General features: G+C 37.8%; 1 protein-coding gene across 2 annotated transcripts in view; it reads left to right on the top strand.

Annotated features, from left to right (window-relative positions):
• Nucleotides 1-25,386, top strand: part of LOC127677694 (proline-rich proteoglycan 2-like) — a 61,996-nt gene extending 36,610 nt beyond the window's left edge. The window contains exons 4-5 of one of the 2 annotated variants that reach the window (XM_052172718.1): nt 25,145-25,306; nt 25,346-25,386. In XM_052172718.1, the coding sequence (XP_052028678.1) occupies nt 25,145-25,306; nt 25,346-25,386 (203 nt within the window). Of the gene's footprint in view, nt 1-25,125 lie in introns of both variants that reach the window. The other variant, XM_052172717.1, reaches the window with a different exon arrangement.
• The last annotated feature ends 1,994 nt before the right edge of the window (nt 25,387-27,380 follow it).

Genomic DNA, 27,380 nt, shown 5'->3' with positions numbered 1-27,380 from the left:
CCCTTCAGCCCCTTCAATCATTTCTCTAATTCCTCCAATATGGACCCTGTACTCACTCCAATGGTTGGCTGTGAGCTTTTTTATTTGTCAGGCTCTGGAAGAGCCTCAGAGGATACAGCTATATCTGGCTCCTGCCAACAAGCACCTCTTCGCATCAATAGTGTCTGGGTTTGTTGTCTGTATATGTGATGGCTCCCCTAGTTAGGGCAGTCTCTGGATGGCCTTCCCTTCAGTCTCTGCTCCACACTTAGATTCTGTATTTATTCCTATGAGTATTTTATTACCCCTTCTAAAAAGGACCGAAGCATCCATACTTTGGTTGTCCTTCTTAATCTTCATGTGTTCTGTGAATGTATCTAGGGTATTCCAAGATTTTGGGCTAATATCCACTTATCAGTGAGTACATACTATGTGTGTTCCTTTGTAATTTGGGATACCTCACTCAGGATGATATTTTCTAGCTCCATCCATTGGCTCAAGAATGTCATGAACTCATTTTTTTTTAAACATTTTTTTTGAGTAGTACTCCATTTTGTAAATATACCACATCTTCTGGATCCATTCCTCTGTTGAAAGACATCTGGAACCTTTCCAGTTTCTATCATAAATAAGGCTGCTATGAACATAGCAGAGTACCTGTCTTTGTTACATGTTGGAGCATCTTTTGGTTATATACCCAGGACTGATATAGCTGGGTCCTCAGTAATTACTATGTCCAGTTTTCTGAGGAAACACCAGATAGATTTCCAGAGCAATGGAGGAGTGTTCCTACTTCCCCACATCTTTACCATCATCTACTGTCACCTCTATTTGGACTTAGCTATTTTGACTGGTGTGATGTGGAATCTCAATATTCTTTTGATTTGGATTTTCTTGAACACTAAAGATCTTGATCATTTCTTTAGGTTTTTCTTGACTATTCAATAATGCTCAGGTGACAATTATCAGTTTAGTCTATACCCCATTTTAATAGAGTTATTTGTATCTTTGTATTCTAACATTTTTAATTATTTGCATATATTGCATATTAGCCTTCTATCAGATATAATATTGGTAAAATTTTTTCCTAATCTGTAGCCCACTGTTTTGTCCTATTGACAGTGTTCTTTCTCTTATGGAAGCTGTTCAATTTTATGAGGTTCTATTTGTCTATTGCTGATATTAGAGCACAAGCCATTGGTGTTCTGATAAGAAAAATTTCCCTGTGCCCATGTGTATGATGCTCTTCCCCACTTGCTCTTTTATTAATATCAGTGTATCTGGTTTTATTTGGAGGTTCTTGATCTACTTGGACTTGAGCTTTTTAAAAAGAGATAAGAATGGAATAATTTGAATTCTTCTACATGCTGTCAGTTGAGCCAGTACCATTTATTAGAAAGAAATGCTGTCTCTTTTCCACTGGGTGGTTTTATCTCCTTTGTCAAAGATGACCGACCACAGGTGTGTGGGTTCATTTCTGGCTCTTCAATTCTATTCCACTGATCTACCTACCTGTATCTGTACCAATATCATACAGATTTTATTACTACTGATCTGTAATGCAGCTTGAGGTCAGATGGTGATTCCCCAACAAGTTCTTGTATTGTTTCACCATCCTGGATTTTTTTGTTATTCCAAATGAACTTCAAATTGCTCTTTCTAAGTATATGGAGAATTGAATTTGAATTTTGATGGGAATTGCAATGAATCTCTAGATTGCTTTCAAGAAGATGGTAATTTTTATTATATTTTATTATATTAATCTTGACAGTCTCTGAGAGTGCAAGATTCTTCTATCTTCTGAGATCTTCAATTCTTTCTTCAGAGAATTCAAGTACTTGTCATACAGGTTTTTAACATGCATGGTTAGAGTTACAGCAAGTTATTTTATATTATTTGTGAGCATTGTGAAGGGTGTCAATTCCCTAATTTCACTCTCAGCCTATTTATCTTTTGAGTAGATGAAGGTGACTGATTTGTTTGAGTTAATTTTATATACAGCCAATTTGCTGAAATCATGTATCAGGATTAGAAGTTCTCTTGTGGGATTTTTGGTGTCACTTAAATATACTGTAATATCATCTACAAATAGTGATATTTTGACTTCTTCCTTTCAAATTTATATCCCTTTGATCTCCTTTTGTTTTCTAGTTGCTCTGACTAGGACAAGTACTATGTTTAATATGTAGGGAGAGAGTAGGCAGCCTTGTAACCTTGTAACCTTGTACATGATTTTAGTGAGAATGCTTCAACTTTCACTCCATTTAGTTTGATATTGGCTACTGGTTACAAACATGGTTCATGTTCCACATATAAAAGATGTCCATATATCCCATCTCTAATTTTTTTTTAATATTCTATACATGAAATTATTAAATGATAGGTAAAAGGGACAAAATTCAAATGTGGATTTAGTATGCATAATAAATACTGTAGTTAGACAGGCAGTGCATTATTGCTTCATAATTGAAGAAAATTAAGTACTCCCTTCAATATATTCAAATTATTTATCAAATCAAGGTTGGTGCACTGAATCCTCCAATCTTTTAAATTTCCTCTTAGCTGAAATAGATTCCTGTGACCAAGGAAGACACCAGAGCTGTGCCTTCTCAGCAATAGTAAAGTAGGAAAGAGATGGTGCCTGTTTAAGACATGAGAGGAAAATATGTTTGCTAGATATAACTCCACTTGGGGGGCAATATGACATCCTCCAAAGCATCTCAGCCTATAGGTTTTCAGCCTATAAAATATTATTGGAAACATACTCTCTTCTCCAAATCATATCTGATAAAAATAGAAAAACTAATTCACTATATAGGAAGTATATGGAAAGTATTATTCCTGACTAATGTCATTCTTTGTGCCACCCAGAAGGTTCTCAGTCATACATTCAAATGCTTGTAAATGTTCATCTAACATCAGATAAGAAATGGCTATTCTAAAGCATATCAATAAGAAAAAACTGAAAAGTAATACCCCAGCGAGGCCCACACAAGCGATTGTAATGGAGCACAAATGATGAAGGGAATGATGATTCTTCTGGAGTCATGAGAAATAGGTTAATATGTTGTCAGAAAGGGAGTCCATCCCCATTAGAAGGAGATATTGCTAGAGGAACAATGGGTCAGAAGTAAGAAGGAAGTACAGATCAGCAGGACTTAGTGAACCTCTGTTAGTACAAGCTTTTAGAGTCTGACACTAAGCAGTTTATTCTTAGCATATTTAAGCCCTGTGCAGTTGGGAGATGGGTTCCTGGTATAATTAAATCATCTGTGCACAATGAAGCATAATAACAGACATTCAACTCAAAGTGTATGCCACAGGCCACAGATAGAGATAGGCTACATGTATTTTCTTAAGGGCCTAGAAAAGAATCTGGGGTGGTCTCCATAATTCTGATTAGTGTAAAGGTCATTTAGCCTAACAGCCACCTAAAAACATGTTTGATCAAGCTTGTGGGGGCCATTGGACCTACATATAATGCAAAGGTCACTTAACCTATTAAATATCTACAGTTCTGCTTTTGGGAACTTGATATTGTCTGGATCTGCAGACAGTTTAGGTCACTAGGCTAATAACCACCACCATACCTAGTCATCTGGGTGGGAAAAAAAGTTAGGCATCTCCCACTGAATAGAAAACAATGTTTGTTTAAAATGACTGGCTTTTCTAGAGCTTATCTGTGAGTACAAAGACCTTTGTGATTCCAACAAACATGTGTATGTTACAAAAAGGAAAGGCCCAATAGTAGCACAAATGTTCAGGATTGGAGGAAAAAATTGGAGCAGAGATAAGAAGGAAGAGAAAAATATACAGCATAATAAAGAAGACAGGAGAGAGAAAGAGAGAGAGAGAGACAGAGAGACAGAGCAAGAGACAGAGACAGAGAGAGACAGAGACAGAGAGAGACAGAGACAGAGAGACAGAGAGACAGAAAGAGACAGACAGAAAGAGAGAGAGAGAGACAGAGAGAGGGACAGAGAGAGGGGGAAGAGGGAGAGGGAGAGAGAGAGGAGAGGTGTGACAGGACAGAAAACCTGCAATCATATGCAAATGATGTGTGACATTGTCACATGAAGTTTTAGTTTCCCAGTGCCCAGTTCTCCCAGGTATACCTGACAATCATAAGCAAGATGATTGATTTGCCACTGGAGATGAAACTTCAAATCCAAGGTGAGTCAAAGTAGCCAGAGTGTCATTTACAGAAGTAATTGGAGAAATATAACAAGAAACTTTAATTCAAAGTGGGAGTGATAAATTGGTAGGTTGCTTAAACTTAAAACCTAGCTCCTACATGTTGGTACCATAGTTAGAGATAATATGTTATGCAAAGGATAACAGCTTCATCTGAAGTACCCAGCAACAAAAGGATGCTTACTAACTGAGGAAAGAAGTATCTATCCAAAGATCCTCTTTCATAGCAAGGGTTTCCGTTACTGCAAAGGGAAACCAAGCTCAAGGAAACTCTTCTAAGAGACACCATTTAATTGGGCCTGACTTAACAGGTTCTGAAGTTCAGTCTGTTATTATCATGGTGCATGAAGGCATGGAGGCATGCAGATTGGCATGGGGTTTGAGGAGCTAATATTTCTATAGGTGAGTTTATTTCATTAATAGTGAGTGCTACTAAAGACACTTATCCATAGGTTTCTGATATGTTTGTGGGTGGCTTTATTTGCTTGTGTTTCTCTCCTCTTGACTTTGTTATGAGATTCTTAATATCTTGTCTTTTCTTTGGTGTATGTACCTCTTGTTGGAATTTTCTTTCTAGGGTCCTCTGTAGGGCTGGATTTGTAGATAGATACTGCATGAATTTGGTTTTGTCCTGGAGTATTTTGGTTTTTCCATCTCTGCTGATTGGGTGTTTTGCTGGGTATAGTAGCCTGGGCTGGCATTTGTGTTCTGTTAGAGTCTGCGTGATCCTTGACCAGTCTCTTCTGGCTTTTAGAATCTCTGTTGAGAAGTATGGTGTAATTCTGATAGGTCTAACTTTGTATGTTACTTGTCCCTTTTCCTGTGCAGTTTTTAAGATTCTTTCTTTGATCTGTGAGTTTAGTGTTCTGATTATTATATGACAAGAAGATTTTCTTTTCTGGTCTCATTTATTTGGTGTTCTATAGGATTCTTGTACCTTTATGACCATCTCTTTCCTTAGGTTGGAGAAGTTTTCTTCTGTGATTTTGTTGAAGACATTTTCAATTCTTTGAGCTGGGAGTCTTTGATCTTCTCTATTTCAATTATCCTTAGATTTGATCTTTTCATTGTGTCCCAAATTTGCTGGATGTTTTGGGTTAGGAGGATGTTGTTTTGGTTTGTTTTGGGGTTTTCTTTGCGATATTTTTTAATTAATTATTTTTACACACTCCATATTTTATTCTCCACCCTACCAAACCCTGTCCAACCTCTGAATGTTCCACATCCCATATTTCTTCCCCTCCCTCTTTCTCCACGTGGATGTCCCTACTCCCTACCTGACCTGACCTCTGAACTCCCTCATGCCTCCAGTCTCTTGAGGTTTAGGTACATCATTCCTGAATGAACACTAACCTGGAAGCCCTCTATTATATGTGTGCTAGAGGCCTCATATCAGCTGGTGTATGCTGCCTCTTTGGTGGTCCAGAGTTTGAGAGATCCTAGGGGTCCAGACTAATTGAGACTACTGGTCCTCCTACAAGGTCATGCTCAGCTTCATTCAGCCTTCCCTAATTCAACAGCAGGGATCAGCTACTTCTGTCCATTGGTGGGGTGCAAATATCTTCATCTGACTCCTTCAGCTGCTTGTTGGGTTTTCTGGAGTACTATCATACTAGGTCCCTTTTTGTGAACACTCCATCACTTCAGTAATAGTGTCAGGCCTTGGGACCTCCCCTTGCCCTGGATCCAACTTTGAGTCTATCACTGGACCTTCTTTTCCTTTGGTTCCTCTCCATTTCCATCCCTATAATTCTTTTAGACAGGAAGAATTATTGATCAGAGTTATGGCTGTGGGATAGCCCCCTCTCCCTCACTTGAAGTCCTGTTTTCCTGCTGGATGTATGCTCTATAAGTTCCCGCTCCCTAAGGTTCAGGCATTTCACCTAAGGTTCCTCCCTTTTAGTACTGTGACTCTGTCACCTCCCAGGTCTCTGGTGCATTCTGGAGGATTTCCCCAACCTTCTACCTCCCCAGGTTCCCTGTTTCCATTCTTTCTGTTGGCCCTTAGAGTTTTGGTCCTTTTCTGGAAAGCTTCTGTAAGGCAAAGGACATAGTCGATAAGACAAATCAGCAATCTACTGAATGGGGAAAAAATCTTCACTAACCCCACATCAAATAGAAGGCTAATATCCAGAATTTATAAAAATCTCAGGAAGCTAATTACCCAAAAACCAATCAACCTAATCAAAAAATCAAGTATAAAACTAAACCAAGATTTTACAACTGAGGAATCTCGAATGGATGAAAAACACCTAAAAAAAATGTTCAAAGTCCTTAGTGATCAGAGATATGCAAATCAAAATGACTCTGTGATTCCACTTTACACCAATCAGAATGGCTAACATTAAAACCTCAGGTAACAACATATGTTGGAGAGGATGTAGAAAAAGAGGACCATTCTTCCATTGCTGGTGGGGATTTCAAACTGGTACAACCACTCTAGAAATCAATCTGGAGGTTCCTCAGAAAATTGGAAATAGATCTTCCTGAAGATCCAGTTATACCACTCTTTGGTATATACCCCAAAATGTACCACCATGCAAGAGGGTCACATGTTTCACCATGTTCATAGAGGCCTTATTTGTGATACCCAGAAGCTGGGAACAATCTAGATGTCCCATGACAGAAGAATGGATACAGAAAATGTGGTTCCTTTACACAATGAAATACTACTTGCCTATTAAGAATGAAGACATCCTGAGTTTCACAAGTGAATGGATGGAACTATAAAATATCATCCTGAGGGAAGGAACTCAGATGCAAAAGAACATGCATGGTATGTGCTCACAAATAAGTGGATATTAGTTAAAAAAATATAGAATGCCTGAGATACAGTCTACAGAACTCAAAAAGTTCAACAAGCTGTAGTATCCAAGTGAGGACACCTTAGTCACACTTGAGATAAAGAAGAAAGCAATCCCTTAAAAGAAGACCAAACACCAATTAGGTCTTCTTCAATACCTAACTCTTCACACTATTCCACAAAATAGAAACAGAAGGAACACTACCCAATTCCTTCTACGAAGCCACGATTACGCTGATACCAAAACTACACAAAGATCTAACAAAGAAAGAGAACTTCAGACCAATTTCCCTTATGAACATCGATGCAAAAATACTCAATAAAATTCTTGCCAACCAAATCCAAGAACACATCAAAATGATCATCCACCATGATCAAGTAGGCTTTATCCCAGTGATGCAGGGTTGGTTCTATATACAGAAATCCATCAATGCAATCCACTACATTGACAAACTCAAAGAAAAAAACCACATGGTCATTTCATTGGATGCTGAAAAAGCATTTGACAAAAGTCAGCATCCTTTCATGCTTAAAGTCTTGGAAAGAACAGGAATTCAAAGCCCATACCTAAACATAGTAAAAGCAATATAGAGCAAACCAGTAGCCAGCATCAAACTAAATGGAGAGAAACTTGAAGCAATCCCACTAAAATCAGGGACTAAACAGGGCTGCCCCCTTTCTCCTTACCTTTTCAATATTGTACTTGAGGTATTAGCTTGGGCAATTAGACAACATAAGGAGGTCAAAGGGATACAAAATGGAAAGGAAGAAGTCAAATTATCACTATTTGCAGATGATATGATAGTCTACCTAAGTGACCCAAAAAACTCCACTAGAGAACTTCTACAGCTGATAACTTCAGCAAAGTGGCTGGTTATAAAATCAACTCAAGCAAATCAGTAGCCTTCCTATACTTAAAGGATAAGCAGGCTGAGAAAGAAATTAGGGAAATGACCACATAGGAAATATGACCTGTGATCAGGTAGCCCAGAACAGAGTTTTCATGCTATTGAAGAATCTAGAGGCCCTCAAGGTTTAGACAATAAGTTCTCCTTCCTGGACATTTCTTCCTTAAAAATGTATGTAATCTCTGGCTCACCCAGAAGAGGTGGTATGTGTCAATTTTCTACAATGAAGAGTCAATAAAAAATTTGGAACCAAAGACTGTAACTTTCATCAAGAATCACTATGGGGAGCATGGAGAAGGCCTTGGCCTTCAGAGCTGAGCTCCTAAACATCCTGTAGAAGGTCTGTCTTTCTTTCAGACAACTGGAGCTAATCTAAAGACTTTCAGCAAAGAGCTAAGCCAGGGGAGCTCCCTTCCCCCTGACCCCAGGCATATTCTCAGGCCACTGGTCTCCTCTATTCATGGCTCTTTCATGACTTCCAGCAGTGTCTGGATGTCCAAGAGTCTGAGAATCCCCAGGCAGGGACTCATTCTCAGCCCTCAGGTCCACTCTGTTCCCAACTCTCTGTGACCCAGTGGTATATGGATATCCAGAAGATTTGGAGCCCTGGGTCTAGGCTCCTTATTGTAACCCTTGAACCTCTGACCTTTCTTTCCTGACTCTATGCAGTTCCCAGCAGTGACAGGATGCCTGAGAGCTTAAAAACCTCAGCTTAACCTTCCCCACATCCTAGGCTGAGATTTTCCACCCACTGAACAGTGTGTTGGCACTTCTTGTGAGCCAGCATCCAACACTGGTGGCACAGTGTAAATGCAGTCCACCGTTTAGTATTTGCCAACCAAAGAGGCCATTCCCACAACCAAGTAGTAGGATAGAATGCAAAACCACAACTAATATGAGAATTATTATGACATTTTATAGGTCATCCAGAAGGAAAGTTATGTCACTATCAACTTTTCAGTAGATGCTTTATAACATACAAAAGAAAAGCAAGCAAAAAAGCCAAACAACAACAAAATCACAAAGGGTAAGGCTTCATTCCAATGCCAGGCAAACATCGGTTTTTGGTTAATGCCTATTAGTACAGTTCTCAGTTGCAGCGAAGAAGCATTTTTTTTGCACTGGGCAGCAATTAAATGAGAGCCTTGTATATGAACAGTGTAAATAGAATACTATATGTACCATTTATGGATATTCTATTCCAATCCTTTCTACCAATGCCCAGGGAACATAATAGAAGATGAAAAGAAAAACATTTTAGAGCCAGAGGTCCAGGAAGACAAGATTAAAACAATACCCTCTGCCTGGGAGAGACTCATTGACTTCATGAAATCACAGTAGCTGTACTTGCCTGTAGCAAATCACACTAGTCAACTTACAACATGGATGGGGGAGGGGAATACATCCTTTTATCCCTACCTGATGATCTATTGAACTTTAATAGCTGTTGAATGAAGGAAATAATTTTTCGATAGGGGTATGGTTCCTGGAAGTTTAATCATATTTCACAGGGATGGATTCCTGCCCAGGTGTCTAGAGGAAGGTTTAATTGAATTTAGTGAGTCATAAAAACAAACAAACAAACAAACAAAACAAGGCAAAACAAAACAATCTAATTTGAAGAGGACCATTAGTTATGTTGTTTTCAGAAGAGTAAAAGGGGTAGCAATTCGGGTTACAAAGATCAATGAATCAATTTAAATTATATTATATTTTAAATTTCATTTTAGTAGCACATTCAAACTCCATTAAAATAGAGTATCTAGCTATTCCAGATACAATTAGTGCAATCTTCATGTACTGGTTTTTCATGCCTATCAATTTGGCTAAACTAAGGAGACATCAAGAAGATTACAGTGTCTGAGTTTTCCAAATATTATTGCAGGTAAAGGGAGGAAGTTCTATGAAAAAAGCAAAATCTAAAAGCCTAGGTGCCAGAATGGAGCAAAAAAGAAAGGGTGGCTTTTGCACAATGTTCTAGCAGACTCTCATTGATCAGATGGACTTTTATATTAACAGTTCCACACTTTCCGTAGGATTTCAGCTTTGTCTGCCTTCACTGCAGGCTTACACCTGTGACTTTCTATAACACATGGGGTCTCTCAGCTTCTAACTATTGTGCAATTTCAATAGACATTTCCAGCTTCTTGGATGAAGAATCTTCTGGCTTCCCCAGCTTTTAGACTCACAAGGTACACTCTGTACTACCATGTAACTCCAAACCCATAACACAATTGAATAAATCTCCTTTCCCTGTTATATATGTACTGTATTGATCCTGCTCTAATGAAACACTCAGGTGAATACATCCCCACAGTCTTAAGCAATCATTGATAATAGTGGTGAAAAATTGAAATAATGAAAGGACAGGGACAAATGATAGGCAGATAGATAGATAGATAGATAGATAGATAGATAGATAGATAGATAGATAGATGTTAGATAGATAGGTAGATACATTGATACATACATACATACATACATACATAGGTACTTAGATAAATAGATACATAGATATATAGGAAGGATAAGAAACATCCCTAATTTGTCATTATGAGACAAGAAACCTCTAAATTTATTCTTGAGTTTGCTTTCTATTGGTCATATACTATTGGGCATCAGTAGTTCATTTCCTCTGTGGGACTTCCATGGAGAAACCCAAATCTTCATTTGCAAGTGGTTACCAATTGAAGATAGTGTATGGGTTATGAATGGTTCATGTTCTTACTGCTGCTTTCAGCTCCAGAAACTTAACTGGGGCAAACCAGTGCAGGCTCAGTGTATACTGCCTCAGTTTCTGTGATTTCATATATGTGTTGGTCCTGCTTCCTTGGTGTCCTCCATCCCCCATATATTTAATACTTTTTGTGGATATTTTTGTTTGTTCTCATCTGCTGAAGGAGGAAGTTTCTCTGATGATGGTCAAGAAAGGCACTGATCTACAAGTATAGCTGAAAATCCTTAGGAGTCATATCATTCAGTTGTAGAGTAGTATTTTCCCTATATGTCCTGGACTCTCTAGTCTAATGTTCTTTGTCCCCAAGAATCAGTCAGTGTATGTACACTCTGTCTAAACTTGTCTAGAAATTAAATACTGAATCGCATTTTAAGTGTAAATTTTAGACATCCCTCATTTCAATTGATTGATTGAAATGCAAAAACTACACATACCAAAGGAGTCTATGAATCTTTTTGGGGAAGAAGAGAGTTTATGAGAGGAAGGGAAGCACCAGAGTTGCTTTTTCACATAGCCTTTATAATGACATTTGTTCTCAGCCAAAACAGCACCTTTCAGTAACAGGCACAAAAGGAGACAATATAAACATGCTTTTGTGACCTCTAGATAGATAATGAATAAACTACTAATCTGCAGTGTTTTTTGCACTGATGGTAGCAAACAAACAAGAAAACAGTAGTAGCAAGTATATGATTATGATTATAACTAATTTGTTCTTGGAGAAAAAAGTTTGTTTTCTCTTCTGGTCTATGATGCTTCTCCTTAAATTTTTTCAAATCTGTTGTAATATCTCCGTTTTCATTTCTAATTTTGTTAATTTGGATACTTTCTCTGTGCCATTTGGTTAGTCTGGCTAAGGGTTTATCTATCTTGTTGATTTTTTCAAAGAACCAGCTTTTGGTCTTGTTGATTCTTTGTATGGTTCTCTTGGTTTCTACCTGATTGATTTCAGCCCTGAGTTTGATGATTTCCTGTCTTCTCCTCATCCTGGGTGAATTAGCTTCTTCTTGTTCCAGGGTTTTCAGTTGTTCCATTAATCTTCTAGTGTAAGCTCTTTTGAATTTCTCTTTGAATTTTCTCTTGAACACTCAAAGCTATGAGTTTACCTCTTAACACTGCTTTCATTGTGTCCCATAGATTTGTGTATGTTGTGCCTTCATTTTCATTAAATTCTAAGAAATCTTTGATTTCTTTCTTTATTTCTTCCTTGACCAAGGTATCATTGAGTAGAGTATTGTTCAGTTTTCATGTGTATGTGGGCTTTCTGTTGTTTTTACTGTTACTAAAGACCACTTTTACTCCATAGTGATCTGATAGGAGGCATGGGATTATTTAAATCTTCTTGTATTTGTTGAGGTCTGTCTTGTGACTAACTATATGATCTATTTTGGAGAAGGTACCACAAGGTGCTGAGAAAAAGGTATATTCTTTTGCTTTGGGATAAAAAAGTTCTATAATATCTGTTAACTCCAATTGGTTCAAAGCTTCAATTAGTTTCATTGTCTCCCTGTTTAGTTTCTGTTTTCCTGATTGGTCCATTGGTGAAAGTGGAGTGTTGAAGTCACCCACAATTATTGTGTTAGGTGCAATGTGTACTTTGAGCTTTAGTAAAGTTTCTTTTATGAATGAGGGTGCCCTAAAGACTTGATGCAGTAGTGTAAAGGAATACCAGGACAGGGAAGTGGGGGAAAGTTGATTGGAGAAGGGGAAATGGCTTATGAGATTTTCGAGGGAGGGGGAACAAGGAAAGGGGACAACATTTGAAATGTATATAAAGAATATACCTAATTTTTTAAAAAAATAATTTTTCAAATAAGTATTTTATTTTTCTTTCTGAAAAGCAGTTTTCTCTAAACTACTAAGCAGATTAAAATAAAAGAGTGCCATAACGAGAACTCAAGACTATGTGGTTTCTACCCCCTTTTCTTTTTATATCCATCTCACACAGGCTTCAACTCTTGTACACATAGGAATAAGGAGAATCACAAACCATGCTATTCATTATGAGATGAAATAGAAGATAATGGCTTCTCCATATTCCCCACTTCACTATGCTCTTGCCATTGTATTAGTCTAGAGTGGAATATAGACTTATAAGGGTCATGGTATAGACATGAATATTCATATACTTGAGTTATATTTATTTTTTATTTACTTTACATCCTTATTGCAGCCCTCCATCCTCCAAGTCATAAACCCTAGAAATCTCTCTCCCTACTGTCAGCTTCCTTTCTCCCCTGAAAAGAATATGCTCCCATTGAATATCACCCTTCCCTGGAACATCCAGTTTCATCAGAACCAAGTATATTCTTTCCTACTGAGGCCCTATCAGGCAGTACAGTTAGGGTATGGGCATCCGATGCCAGGCAACAGATTTACAGCCTCATCTCCAATTGTTAATGACCCCAAATGAAGGCCAAGTTTCACATCTATTACAAATGAGTAAGGGACCTTGGTCCAATCCGAGGTTGGACCTGGATCTTTAGTTGATGGTTCAGTCCCTGTGAACGCTATGTGCCCAGGCTAGTTGACTCTTTAGGAATTCATTTGGTGTCCATGACTCCTCAGCTCCCTCAACTCTATCCCCACTCTTCCACAAGACTCCCTGGGCTCTGACTACTGTTTGCTGAGGGTCTTTATTTCTGTTTCTATCCATGAAGCCTCTCAGAAGATGTAAGCCTCCTATTTAAAAGGAAAGCACAGTATCATTAAGAAAGTTGATTCTCCTATATGGGATGGGACTCGAGTACAGTTAGTCATCGTTTAACATTTTCCTCAATCTCTGCTTCATCTTTATCCCTGTGTATCTTTAAGTGGAACTAGAGAAGCCCAATAGTGCAGATTTTAAGAATTTCAAGTACTGTACCAGCTAGTTTAATTTCAACTTGGCGTACAAACTACAGGTCTGAATGGAGAAACCCTTAATTGAGAAAAGGTTTCTATAAGATTGAGCTGTAAAGAATTGTCTTAATTAGTTGTTGATCAAGGAGTAGCCAGCCCATTGTGGGTATTGGAATCCTTATGCTCATGGTCGTGGATTCTCTAAAACAAAGCAGACTGAGCAAGCCATGGGAAGAAAGCCAGGAAGCTGTGTCCCTCCATAGCTTCTGCATCAGATTTTACCTTCATGTTCTTTCTATGTTTGAGTTCTGTTCCTGAAATTATAATAATTACCAGCAATATGTAAATATAAAATAATAAAACTTTCCTTTTCCAACGTTATTTTTTTTATCATGGTGGCTGCTTTTACATTGGAAATTGTAAGCAAGTCATTGGATTTAGATTGTTCCCACCTTCCCTTCTTTCAAGCCCCACTCCTTTTGTGTTCTACTTCTTACTGTCAAGCTGATAATCAGTTTTTATTAATGTTATGAACACATATATGCATAAATAAATTTAACCAGATAAAGTGGTTTTGTGTGTAATATCTGTCTGTTTGTTTCACAGCCTGTCTGTCTGCCTTTCTGTGTCCATGTAAATGCAGGTATCTGAGGAAGCCTGAAAATGGTATTATTTCCCCTGCAACTGGAGTTACAGGTATTTTTGAGCCATAAGTTATGAAAGTTTTGAATGGGAATCAACCCCTCTACAACAATAGAGTCTGCTCTTAAGTTCATTGTCATTCCTCTTGCCTCCCATATACACTTGTTATAAGATCATGAAATTCAAGAAAAGTAATTCTAATGCAGAATCCTTGGTGAAATGACATACATTTCAGAGGAATCTCGGTTAGTTGCTGATAGGTAGGATTACACCCCAATAACCCCAAGAACTAACTTTTATATTAAGTATTTAATCCCCATTACCTCCGAGTAAGACTGTGTGCATTAACAATTGAATCCTTTAGATGTGAAAGGAGGTACTTAGGACATGTATGCATATGAAAATAAGTTGACAAAAAATGGCATGAAAAACACATGAGCAGAAGGGACAGAACATATCTTGAATCCTTTCTTGTTGAACCATGTACTAGAACTCTGATGAAAATGGCATATTAATCTGTGTGAAATTACATCTCACATTTATCTTCTCTATTTTTGTATGATTGTTGTGGAGACTTAAAATATTGATATGAGGGAGTAGTAAGTAGACAGTAGAAATTGTGGATCCTATGGACATTCACATTTCAGACATAGATTAAGTGTGCTAACATTCTACAGGTCAGTAAGCCTGTGGCATGCCGCCAATCATTTAACCTCAACTTTATTAAATGTCTTCCTGGTGAGTTTTTCAATAATTTATTTTGATTGTGTCTCATGAGTACATAGGTGACATTTTGTGGTAACTTAACAGAATGGTCTGATTCTTATATCACCAAAACTGAAAAGGTTCAAGGAAAAGACAAAATGTTTCACAGAATTTGCTGCACTTTTCTAGAATTTGCCACACCAAGAACAAGACTGACTTCCCTCAGAACTGCTTGCTCTACAGGACACACATGTGAATAAGTGTACTTAGTTAACCCTTATACTCCTTATCTCTGACTTCACTGTTATTTCTGAAACTCTATAACTCTAGAATACCTACAAGAAATACTGGAGCTTAACAAAAACACATAACTGCTTGTACTGGCTAGTTTTGTGTGTTTGACACAGGCTGGAGTTATCACAAAGAAAGGAGCTTCAGTTGGGGAAGTGCCTCCATGAGATCCAGCTGTGGGACATTTTCTCAATTAGTGATCAAGTGGGGGAGGGCCCCTTGTGGGTGGTACCACCTTTGGGATGGTGCTCTTGGGTTCTATAAGAGAGCAGGCTAAGCAAGCCAGTAAGAAACATCCCTCCATGGCCTCTGCATCAGCTCCTGCTTTCTGACCTGCTTGAGTTCCAATCCTGACTTCATTTAGTGATGAACTTGAATGTGGAAGTATAAGCTCAATAAACCCTTTCCTCCCCTTCTTGCTTTTTGGTCATGATGTTTGTGCAGGAATAGAAACCCTGACTAAGACAAATTGGTACCAGCATAGTGGGGTATTCCTGTGACAACATGACCATGGGGAGGACTGTGGAAGGGCTTTGGAACTTTGAGCTAGAAAAGCCATTAGAATATTAAGAGCTCGGTGGAAAGTTCTGTAGGAGCTTGGAAGAAAATGTTATACCACTCCTGGGTTATACCCAGAGGATTCCCCAGCATGTAATAAGGATACATGCTCCAGTATGTTCACAGCAGCCCTATATATAATAGCCAGAAGCTGGAAAGAACCCAGGTATCCCTCAACAGAAGAATAGATGCAAAAAAAATGTGCTATATATAGACAATGGAGTACTATTCAGCCATTAGAAACAATGAATTCATGAAATTCATAGGCAAATGGATGGAGCTGGAGAACATCATACTAAGTGAGGTAACCCAGTCTCAAAAGATCAGTCATGGTATGCACTCACTAATAAGTGGATATTAGCCGGGAAAACTGGAATACCCAAAACATAATCCACACATCAAATGAGCTACAAGAAGAATGGAGGAGTGGCCCCTGGTTCTGGAAAGATTCAGTGTAGCAGTATAAGATAAAACCAGAACAGGGAAGTGGGAAGGGATGGGTGGGAGAACAGAGGGAGGGAAGGGAGCTTATGTGACTTTCGGGAAGTGGGGGACCAGAAAAGGGGAAATCATTTGAAATGTAAATAAAAAATATGTCGAATAAAATTTAAAAAAAAGAAAACAAAACAAAAAAATTTAAGTCAGAAAAAAGAAAGAAAGAAAGAAAGAAAGAAAAAGAACAGTGCAAAAGACGGAGGCCTGGCTTGTGAAATTTCAGAGGGAAGATTAAAGACTCTTACAGTGGCCATGTTTTGATTGTGATGATTCTGTGGTTTTTGGTTAGCTGGGGCTGAAGAATCAGCTGTGATTAACAAGATACCAGAACCACTAAAGCAAACCTTTGTGTTACTGGGACTATTGATGCTGGTTAGCTGGAGCTAAGAAATTAGTGGTGATTAAGAAGAGACCAGCAACACTGAGGTGAAATCTTCTGGGAAGTGTTTTCTGAGAGCACAGAGAGTGTGTTCCAGAGATAACCACAGTTGTATTTTGTGCTGTGGCTGGACTTGGTGCTGTGTAAGAGTAACCCAGATGGTACTGGTTTTGAAGGCATGAAGGGGTCAGGAAGAGCAGCTGAGACTCTTGGCACAGTGAGAGACCACAGAAGGCCATTGGTGAAGGTGCAGCCTCAGTTGCAATTGGTGGCCCAGGACTTGAAGGGGTCATGCATAGGAGCAGAGGCTTGTCACCCTGATGAGAGCCTATGAGGGGCTATTAGTGAAGCATAATTACAGTGGCAGATAGCAGTGTTTTGGAGATGCCAGTACCATGCAATGACCACCAAGAACAGCAGCAGCAGTGGAGTACAGGCAGCTGGAACCAAGAAGACAAGCTGTGTGCTACAAAGGGCAGAGCTGAAGAAGTGACCTAAGCCCTTGGAGGAGCCCAGAAGATCGTGAGTTGGATCCTAGACATTGAACCATTGGAGTTTGAGTTTTGCTTTTGGTTGTGACTGTGCGCTGATATGTTTCCCTCTTGAAGGGAGAAAGCATTTTAGTGGAGCCCACAGTTAAAAGACTTTGAATTTTTAAGAGACTTTGAATTTTAAAGATATTAGACATTTAAAGGTGATTAAACTTTTAATGTGTAAAGACTGTGGGACTTTTAAAGTAATTTAGATCTTGGGGATGAATAAGAAAGTAAGGGTTGAGGCTTAATAGTGATGTATTTGTGTGTCAAGTTGACAAGGGGTCAATTGTACTGGCTAGTTTTGTGTGTCAACTTGGCACAGGCTGGAGTTATCACAAAGAAAAGAGCTTCAGTTGGGGAAGTGCCTCCATTAGATCCAGCTGTGGGGCATTTTCTCAATTAGTGATCAAGTGGGGAGGGCCCCTTTTGGGTGGTACCACCTTTGGGCTGGTGCTCTTGGGTTCTGTAAGAGAGCAGGCTAAGCAAGCCAGTAAGAAACATCTCTCCATGGACTCAGCATCATCTCCTGCTTCCTGACTTGCTTTAGTTCCAATTCTGACTTCCTTTAGTGATGAACTGCAATGTGGAAGTGTAAGCTCAATAAACCCTTTCCTCCCCAACTTGCTTTTTGGTCATGATATTTATGCAGGAATAGAAACCCTGACTAAGACACTGCTCTTTGCCTTCCAAAAGGATCACCGAGACAGGATTTCTATGGCTTTTAATGAATTCAGAAAATTTGCAGAGTGATAATGTATTCATTCTGCTTTCATAACATATCTATGATGCCTAAGGGGAAATCCACCAGTATTTGTAGCTCTGCAGTTTTCACATTATCTATAAAAATCACACTATTCAGTTGAACTTCACATAGTATTCTCAATATTATTTCACAGAGGACATAGTCAAACATGCCTATTACTAAAAGTGCACATGGGACAGGAGATCTGTTACAACTTCATGAAAAGAATGAGATAAAACTAAATACAGAAATGGAGTATATTTAATTTTTGTCTTGGGTTTCATAGAGTATTTTGTGGTTGACACTGAATATATGGCATTGTTGGTATGACACAATAGAAAAATAAACTCTCCATCTGCTGTCTTAATAGATTGGTTCCAAGAGAAACTTATGACATGAATGGTGTTTAATTCTCTGTTTTGATACTAAAATGAGATACAGATCAAGCCAGGCATAGTGGCACTCACTTTTATTCACCTTGCCACATGAGCTCAGGCAGAAAGATCTCTGAGATTGAGGCCTGCCTGTCCTACAGATCAGGGCTCTATTCAGGGACAGCCAGGGCTACAAAGATAACACCTGTCTTGAAAAAACAACAAAACAAATAATAATCAGATATCATGTACAAGTGATGTCTTTCCATATTCTTAATTTATTTAAAATTATTACTGTTATAAACCTATTGGAAATAAGTTTTACATTACATTCTTTATAAATTAAGTAAAAGAATGTCTAAATACATTCAATAGATAACTACATTATGCATATTTTGATTGATGTTCTGTTTAATAAAAGTGTGTGAAACAAAATGATCCAAAGCTTGTGTATTTCTGAGAAAAGTCTATGTAAATTCTTGCAGAATAACATGGTAGCACAATGACTGTTCAAACATATCTACAAAAACTTATTAAGAGAAACAACATGTTATTGATACAAGGTCAGAGGCCTAACAAAGGGAATTAAAGGACACAGAAATGAAACCACACTCCTATAATGCCTAATTTTGATAAAGTTGTCAAAATTGTCTTCTTTAAAACACAATCTTTTATTTATTTTATGTTTAAAAAATAGATCTGTGGAAATTGTAAATCTAATTGTACAAAAGAGAGAAAAGATGGATATTTCTGACCCTAAGCAGAAATAAGTCTAAAATATAATTTACTTCTACTTTAGTCCTACTTAAAGTAAATCCAAAAACTGTGAAATTGTTCAATAATATATAGGGAATTCTGTAGGGAGGACATTCTGAAAAGTATTCATGTAGCTCAGAAAATAACTATTTCATATTTATGATTGTGATTTCATAGAATTATAAGTATTTCACATAGCAAAGGAAACAATTAGTACAGTAAAATATTTTTGCCTTCTATATCTCAGAAAGGAAACTAATATGCAGAATATACACTTGTCTCAAGAGGTAGATACATAACATTGAATGGATATTTCTCTTATATTTTCAATTATGAGACTTTAAATAATGAGACATCACCCCAAATAGGAATGGATATTTATCAATAGAAAAAATACAAACCTCTAAGAGCTATTGTATACATCTTCTACAATCTTAATTTTCATACATATGCAAATTAAAAGAGAATATTTCATTTGGTATCAGTCCGAACAGTCACCATGATGTCAGTAAACAATAATAAACACTAGTGAGAATGTACACAAAGAGGAAGCCTCTGAGAGTGCATTGCGATGGACAAGCCCCATGAACATCCATACTGAAGCTCCAGAAAAAATAAATCTGTACTTCCATATGTGCTGTTCCAATATTGTGGGTATTTTGAGTAGTGCAGTGATAAATTTGCAAGTATCTATGTAGTATAATGACTTAGAATTATTCATATATACAACAAAAAGTATAGCTGCATCACATAGAAGGGTCACTCCTTAAATCTTCAATCACCACACATCACCCAGAGCCTGTTGCATGAGACTTTTTACTTAAACAATTTTACCAATAATTACTGACAGTGTTTTAACCCCCTTCTCCACCACATCGTGTTCCCTCCCATGCCTTCCCCATTCCTCTGGTGAGGTCATAGGTGACATTACATTTTCATACAACAATAATCTCTTTCAAATATTGATGCCACTGGAAAAGGTCACTAAAAGGGCTCAAGATGTGTTATTTTTGGCAAAATCAACTGCTCTATTCCATGATCTGTCTAGCTCAGGAGTAGCCTGAGTTCCACCAGAACATCCAGTTTCTCAACAGTCCCCACATGAGCATGACTCCTTACCTTTCTCCTCTGCTCCATATCTGAATTTCTCAGCCCAAAGTCTCCACAAACCTCACTTGGCCATGACCCCTCATCTCCCAATTTCTCTTGTATTTTACCTCTAGACACTAAGAAACCATCCTGTCAAACATTGAGCCATATTTACAACATTCAACTGTTTCTTGCCTCCATTAAATTCCATAAGTCCTGTGAGACTATCTCTGGTGTTTATAGAATGAGAGACAACTACCAAATGCTAATATGTTTTCCCTTCACAATATATCCATCATCACCTAAGGGGGAAAGCATCAACAATAATAACAAAATACACCCAATGGATAACACCACAGAATTTTCCTTCATCTGTAGCAAAGTACAATTTAGGTAATTTTTCTGAAATAACTCCTCTACAAGTTCATAATATATCCTCTGAAATATTAATATGTATAGCACAATAGACTGGCCCACATTTGGCAAAGGATAATATATGATTACTTCACTCTCTGTTTTACCTCATCCAAATTTTCTTCAAAATTCTCCTAGGTACAGTTAGACCTGATGGATTATGAAAACTATATGAGCTCAAACATGAAAAAGTAGCCATCTGCTTCACTTTGGCATGTTCCGTGCTCAAGTAATGCCTCATGCAACAGACAAAAATGTATTGGAATGTGGACTAAAATACCATTTGTATCAAATCAGGAGTCATTTAAACACAGGATCTTATAACCAATTTCTTTGTTTTTTGAGACAGGGTTTATCTGTGTAACAGCCCCGGCTGTCCTGTACCTGGCTTTGAGAGTAGGCTGGTCTTGCACTTAAACATCTAGGTCCACCTACCTTTCCCCGAACTTTGAGTACTGGGATTAATGTGTGAGATACCACAACTGGCTATTTACTATTCAGAAAAGGAAAGGAAAGGGAAAAAATGGAAAGGAAATGGAAGGGAAGGGAAGGGAAGAGAAGAAAAGAAAAATAAAATAAGAGAAGAGCAGAGAAAAGAAAAGAAAGAAAAGAAAGAAAAGAAAAGAAAAAAAGAAAAGAAACTCTGCTCATGAGTTTTAGAAGGAAGCTGTCTTTAGGGTTCAAATCCAGACGTCCAACATACAGGATTTGGGTAGATTAAGTCTACCCAAATGGAGCTATGAGGCCAAGTCACAAATAAGCAAAGAAAAAAAGTAAACACTTATTTAAATAAGTAAAGACTTTCATGGGCAAAGTAAGAGGATGATGGTCTGTGGTACAGTGACAGTAAGCATGACCCTATGTTGTATACAGCATGATCATTCTCAAAAATTTGGAAAGTATTGAAACAATGGTTCTGAACATGGAAAAATGAAATTCTATATCACAAAACCTTCAGAAAAAGCAATACCTTGGAGACTTTGAAGGTGATGTCAGACTACCTTGTTCATATTTATAACAATCAATAGTCCACAAATAATTGCTAGAGGAAGCAACATAATCTAATTAAACTTTATATAAAAATTGCAACATGTAAGTAAAGATATTCTCTATGAAACACATCATTCTGTGGTTTCAAACTATGTGTTCATGGTTTGACTGCTCCAACACTTGCCTGGCCTCTCTTCTGTCACTTTTCTTTTCCCAACACAGAAGAAATAGAAGAATATTCAGTCTTTCAGTTCTATAACATTAGATTCTTCAATTTGAACCAGATATGGGGAATTCTGGATAGCCTATTTGAGCCCAAACAGGCTGCTAGTCTTGTTTGTGTCATTTACTTGGGCTTCTAATTTGTTGCAGAACTGAACAAAATGTCAGCAAAATGTTATACACATTTAGCTACTACATTTATATACATAAATATACATGTATCGAAGCAATTACTCCCAGTATCACAATGAATAAGGACAGAGTTACAGTTACATCAAACTAAAGTTTAAGTGATGATAGAATTTCATTTCTAATATATGGAATTTCACTGTATCTTTTAATGTCGTTGTACAAATTACATGTTGTATGATTTAGACCTGAATCTTTGACAATATCCTCCCTACTGCATCCTGTTAGGCTAAAGTCCCAAAGGAGAGTCAAGGATGCAAGGCATCCTGGTGTGTCAGATCAGGTCAAGAGTAAGGATCTGAAAGGTGCCTTTGTTCTACATTCCTTATAAAGACTGGAGCCTTCCTTCCTCCAGCACAAACTTGGGGGCAACTCTAGAGTATCCTTCAAGATGCTGGTGGTCCTGCTAACAGCAGCATTGCTGGTCCTGAGCTCAGTTCAGAGCTTAGATGAAGGTAGGAAATAAGGGAGAGAGTGGTATGGTGACATGGGACTAGAGTAACACATTTCAAGCCTGGGGGAAATGAAGGAAGATGAAAAGGGGACCAAGACAATTATGAGAACAAATAGTAGAGCATTTGTTATCATTCACTTCTAGAACTTAAACTATAATTATAAGTTAAAAAATTCTTACATCAAAATAACCTGAGTGCATTTATCTTTATCGGTTCCATATATTCTTGTTTTATTCTATTTTTATTGTCTTTGGTCTCTTTTTTACATTCCAAATGTTATCCTCCTCTTGTTCTGCCCTCTGATATTTTCTCATCCCATTCCTCCTTCCCCCATCTCCAAGAGGTTTCCTCCAACCCCCAATCCCTATCCCTCCAAGTCTCCCCACTCCATGTGGCCTCAAGTCTCTCAAGAGTTAGGTGCATCTCTCACTGAGGCCAGACCACACAGTTCTCTTCTGTATACCTGTAAGAGGGTAGGTAGTGTATGCTTCCTGGTTGATGGCTCAGTGTATGAGAGATCTTGTGGTCCAGGTATGCTGATACTGCTGATCTTCCTTTGGGGTCACCCTCCTTCTCCACTTCATCCAGAATTTCCCAAATTTGACCATAGGCTTTCCAGACTTTAGAACATTTGTTGAATTTAAGCATCTGCTTCTGTCTCAGTCACCTGATTATTGGGCCTCTCAGTAGGCACCCATGCTAGCCTCTTGTCTGTAAGTACACCATAGCATCAGTAATATTGTCAGGCCTTGGAGCCTCCCCATGAGATAGATACAATTTTGATCAGTCTCTACATCTCCTTTCACTCAATCTCTTCTCCATTTTTGTCCCTGTAGTTCTTTTAGATAAGAACAATTCTGGATCAGAGATTTTGACTGTGTGATGGCAACTCCATTCCTCCACTTGATGTCCAGTCTTTCTACTGGAGGTGGAATCTATGAATGCATTTGTAAAATGACCTTTTTGGTGATGAATGATGCATAACAGTATGTTCCAGTTGACAGAGAAAAAAACTCAGTTTATATGGTGTTATGAAAAACAGATAGTGATGGGTAGTATTTGCCTTGTGTATAAAGGATAGAGAAATATGAAAGAAGTTAAAATATTACCAGGAATGTTTCTGAGAAAAGGAAAAAGATAATGAATTTAAAACTGTACAACATGAGCTATACATATCAAGCAATGTTTTTAAAATAATTTTATAATCATTTTATTATTTTCTGTGTATGCAAATATGAATGTTTGAGTGTGTCTGTCTGTTCATCTGCTTGCAAGTTTTGCATGTTTATGATTATTCTCACAGAAGACTACTTACTGGCTGCAAGAATTCCCCTCCTTTGATATACAGCCAGGGACCAAATACAAGTCATTAGGCTAGTGCTTTTGCCGCACTAAAACATCTTGTTACCCAATCTCTCTCTCTCTCTCTCTCTCTCTCTCTCTCTCTCTCTCTCTCTCTCTCTCTCTCTCTCTCTCTCTCTTTCTCTTTCTCTTCTCTAGTTTTAATGACAACCATGCAGTGTTCATTTTGTTTTATATAGTACTGAAAGTCATGTTTATTCTAATATCAATGAATGAAATACCTGGGAATATAACATTTAAAAAAATAAAGGGCATGAATAAAAACATTAAGAATTTAAATGTTTCTTTGTGAAATTCTAAAAATATGAATGAAGACTATCAGTGTAGTTTGATAGATCAAACAATTAACTAAAGAGTTGTTGCCACTGACTGTAGAAACCATCATGGTAGGATTCCTAGCAATCTAAAATGTCATTAATAACTTTCTACTTCTTTGTGCTTATTTCCTAGAGGTCACCTATGAAGACTCATCTTCTCAGCTCTTAGGTAAAGAGAGATGCATCTTCTATTGACATTCTATATAACTTTTACATTTGTAATTATTCAATTATGGAATATCTATCATTTTCTTATTTTATGAAAATAATGACTTTCAGATTCCCCAGAGATAAACAAACAACCTTTGCAACATTGACTCTACAGCAGGGTAATCCATTGGAAGAATTGGAGCTAGGTTTTGAAAACAAAAGGGTCATTTGTCTCTTTCATAGATTGAAACAATGGATTAAATATGTTGCACCCATTGGTATACCCATTTAAAATTCTCTCTGGCACTGTTTTTTTTTTTTAAATTCTTCTTTCACCAGTTATCCCAAGTAGAATTCTAGGATTGTATGTGAAATATCAAACATCACACACACTGTGCTTCCCTTACTTTTAAATTTAGTTTTCTTACTTGGATCAGTTTTCATACCTGACTAATACAAATATTTTGCATGATTATTGAATGGAAAAACTTGTCCTTACATTTCCTCCTTGCTTTACACATGCTTATAGGACTTTGAACATCATGAGCTATTAAAGGATAAAGCTTTGCTATCACAAGTTTGCAACTCTAACAAGTTCTAACCAGTAATATTTTAAAAATATTCCCCTTCTGTCACTTTTATATGTAAGCAATATAAAATCATATTTATCCACTGAATTTAAGGACAAATATTCACCCGTGTTGAAATACAAGAAAGTACATGTGATAAACATAAATTAAGCTTCATGAAGCATCAGTATTATAAAATTGAAGTGTGGGATAGTGATCCTGTGAAAAGGGAATGTAAAAACTCATCTACTTTGATCTATGCTTAAACAGAGAAAGAGCAGCAGAGCCAGGAACATGGTAAACATCATAAAAAACCACCTCCTGGAGGATTCCACCCAAAACCTCCTGCTTCTGATGAAGATGATGATGGTGATGATAGTGGTGATGGTGATGATGATGGTAGTGGAGAAGATGGAAATAGACCAGAGAGACCACCACAGCATGGAGGCAATCACCAGCATCCACGCCCTCCTCGCCCTCAAGGCCCACCTCCAGAGGGAGCCCCTCAGGGACCCCCTCAATCTGGAAATCAACAAGGCCCACCCCCACAGGGTGGCCCTCAGGGACCCCCTCAACCTGGAAACCCACAAGGCCCACCCCAGCAGGGAGGCTCCCAGCAGAGACCCCCTCAGCCTGAAAACAATGAAGGCTCAGAACAGCCAAGTTATCTATGGTCATTTTTTGCATAACCATCTGGTTTCTTAGCAGTGAGAAGGTAATTAAATATCTTATTTTTCATTCCATTAATAAATAATGCTATTTAAATTTACTCTTAATCAAAGGTCTTAACTCTAACAAAATTATAAATCCAAGAAAGTAAATGATATCTTAGGACATTTGGAAATTATACATTGTGTCTTCATTCTCCCAGATCATGCATATTTATTTCTTTCAGGTGAACAGAAGATGGATGCCTTCAATATCATACCTATAGAAAAATTATTCCAATAAAATATATAGCAAGTAATTACTGTCTGCTGTTTCTTATTCTGAGGAGGAGTTATTCTGGTTTTATTTCCTATATATTGTTTACATTCCAAATGATTTTCCTTTTCCCAGTTCCCCTCTCCCCCTAAGTCCTATAAGTTCTCATTCCTATGCTAGTTCCCCAATCAAGCCCCTGCCACTCCTATGTCCTTGAAATCCCCTACAATGCTGCATCAAACCTTTCCAGAACCTGGGCCCTCTCCTTCCTCCTTCGTGGGAATGATTTGATATGTGAGTTGTGTTTTGGGTATTCTGAGCTTCTGGGCTAATATCCACTTATCAGTGACTGCATTCCATGTGTGTTCTTTTGGGAATGAGTTACCTTACCTCCCTAAGTATGATAATTTCCAGTTCCAACCATTTGCCTATGAATTTCATGAATTCATTGTTTTTAATTGCCTAGTATTATTCCATTGTGTAAATATGCCACATTTTTCTGTATCCATTCCTCCATTGAGGGACATCTGGGTTCTTTCCAGCTTCTGACTATTATAAATATGGCTGCTATGAACTTAGTGGAGCATGTGTCCTCTTTGTCCACATCCTGACCAACACCTGCTGTCTCCTGAGTTTTTGACCTTAACCATTCTTACTGGTGTGAAGTGAAATCTCAGGGTTGTTTTGATTTGCATTTCCCTAGTGATTAATGATGTTGAACATTTCTTATGGTGTTTCTAAGCCCTCCGAAGTTCTTCATGTGAAAATTTTTGTTTAGCTCTGTACCCCACTTTTTAATGGGGTTATTTGGCTCTCTGGGTTCTACCTTCATGAGTTCTTTGTATATATTGGATTTTAGCCCTCTGTAGGATTTAGCATTGGTGAAGATCCTTTCCCAATCTGTTGGTTGATGTTTTGTCCTTCCAATCAAGTTGAAACCAAGAGAACCATTCAAACAATCAACAAAACCAAAAGCTGGTTCTTTGAAAAAAATCAACAAGATAGATAAACCCCTAGCCAGACTAACCAAAGGGCACAGAGAAAGTATCCAAATTAACAAAATTATAAATGAAAATGGAGATATTTCAACAGAAAACAAGGAAATTCAAAAAAATCACCAGATCCTACTACAAAAACCTGTACTCAACACAACTGGAGAATCTGGAGGAAATGAACATTTTCTTAGACAGATACCAATTTCCAAAATTAAACCAGGATCAAATAGACCATCTAAACAGACCCATAACCCCTAAAGAAATAGAAGGGGTCATTGATAGCCTTCTGAACAAAATAAGCAGAGGACCAGATGGTTTCAGTGCAGAATTCTATCAGACCTTCAAAGAAGACTTAACACCAATACGCTTCAAACTTTTTCCACCAAATAGAAACAGAAGGAACACTACCCAGCTCCTTCTACGAAGCCACTATTACGCTGATAAGAAAACCACACAAAGATCCAACTAAGAAAGAGAATCTCAGGCCAATTTCCCTTATGAATATCGATGCAAAAATACTAAATAAAATTCTTGCCCACCGAATCCAAGAGCACACCAAAATGATCATCCACCATGATCAAGTAGGCTTCATCCCAGAGATGCAGGGATGGTTCAACATAAGGAAATCCATAAATGCTATCCACTACATAAACAAATTCAAAGAAAGAACCACATGATCATTTCATTAGATGCTAAAAAGCATTTGACAAAATTCAGCATCCTTTCATGCTAAAAGTCTTGGAAAGGACAGGAATTCAAGGCCC

The sequence above is a fragment of the Apodemus sylvaticus genome, chromosome 2 (assembly GCF_947179515.1).
Source record: "Apodemus sylvaticus chromosome 2, mApoSyl1.1, whole genome shotgun sequence".
In the NCBI taxonomy this organism is placed as follows: Eukaryota; Metazoa; Chordata; class Mammalia; order Rodentia; family Muridae; genus Apodemus; species Apodemus sylvaticus.
The sequence above is the reverse complement of the archived record's forward strand: the minus strand, read 5'-3'. Positions and strand labels throughout refer to the sequence as shown.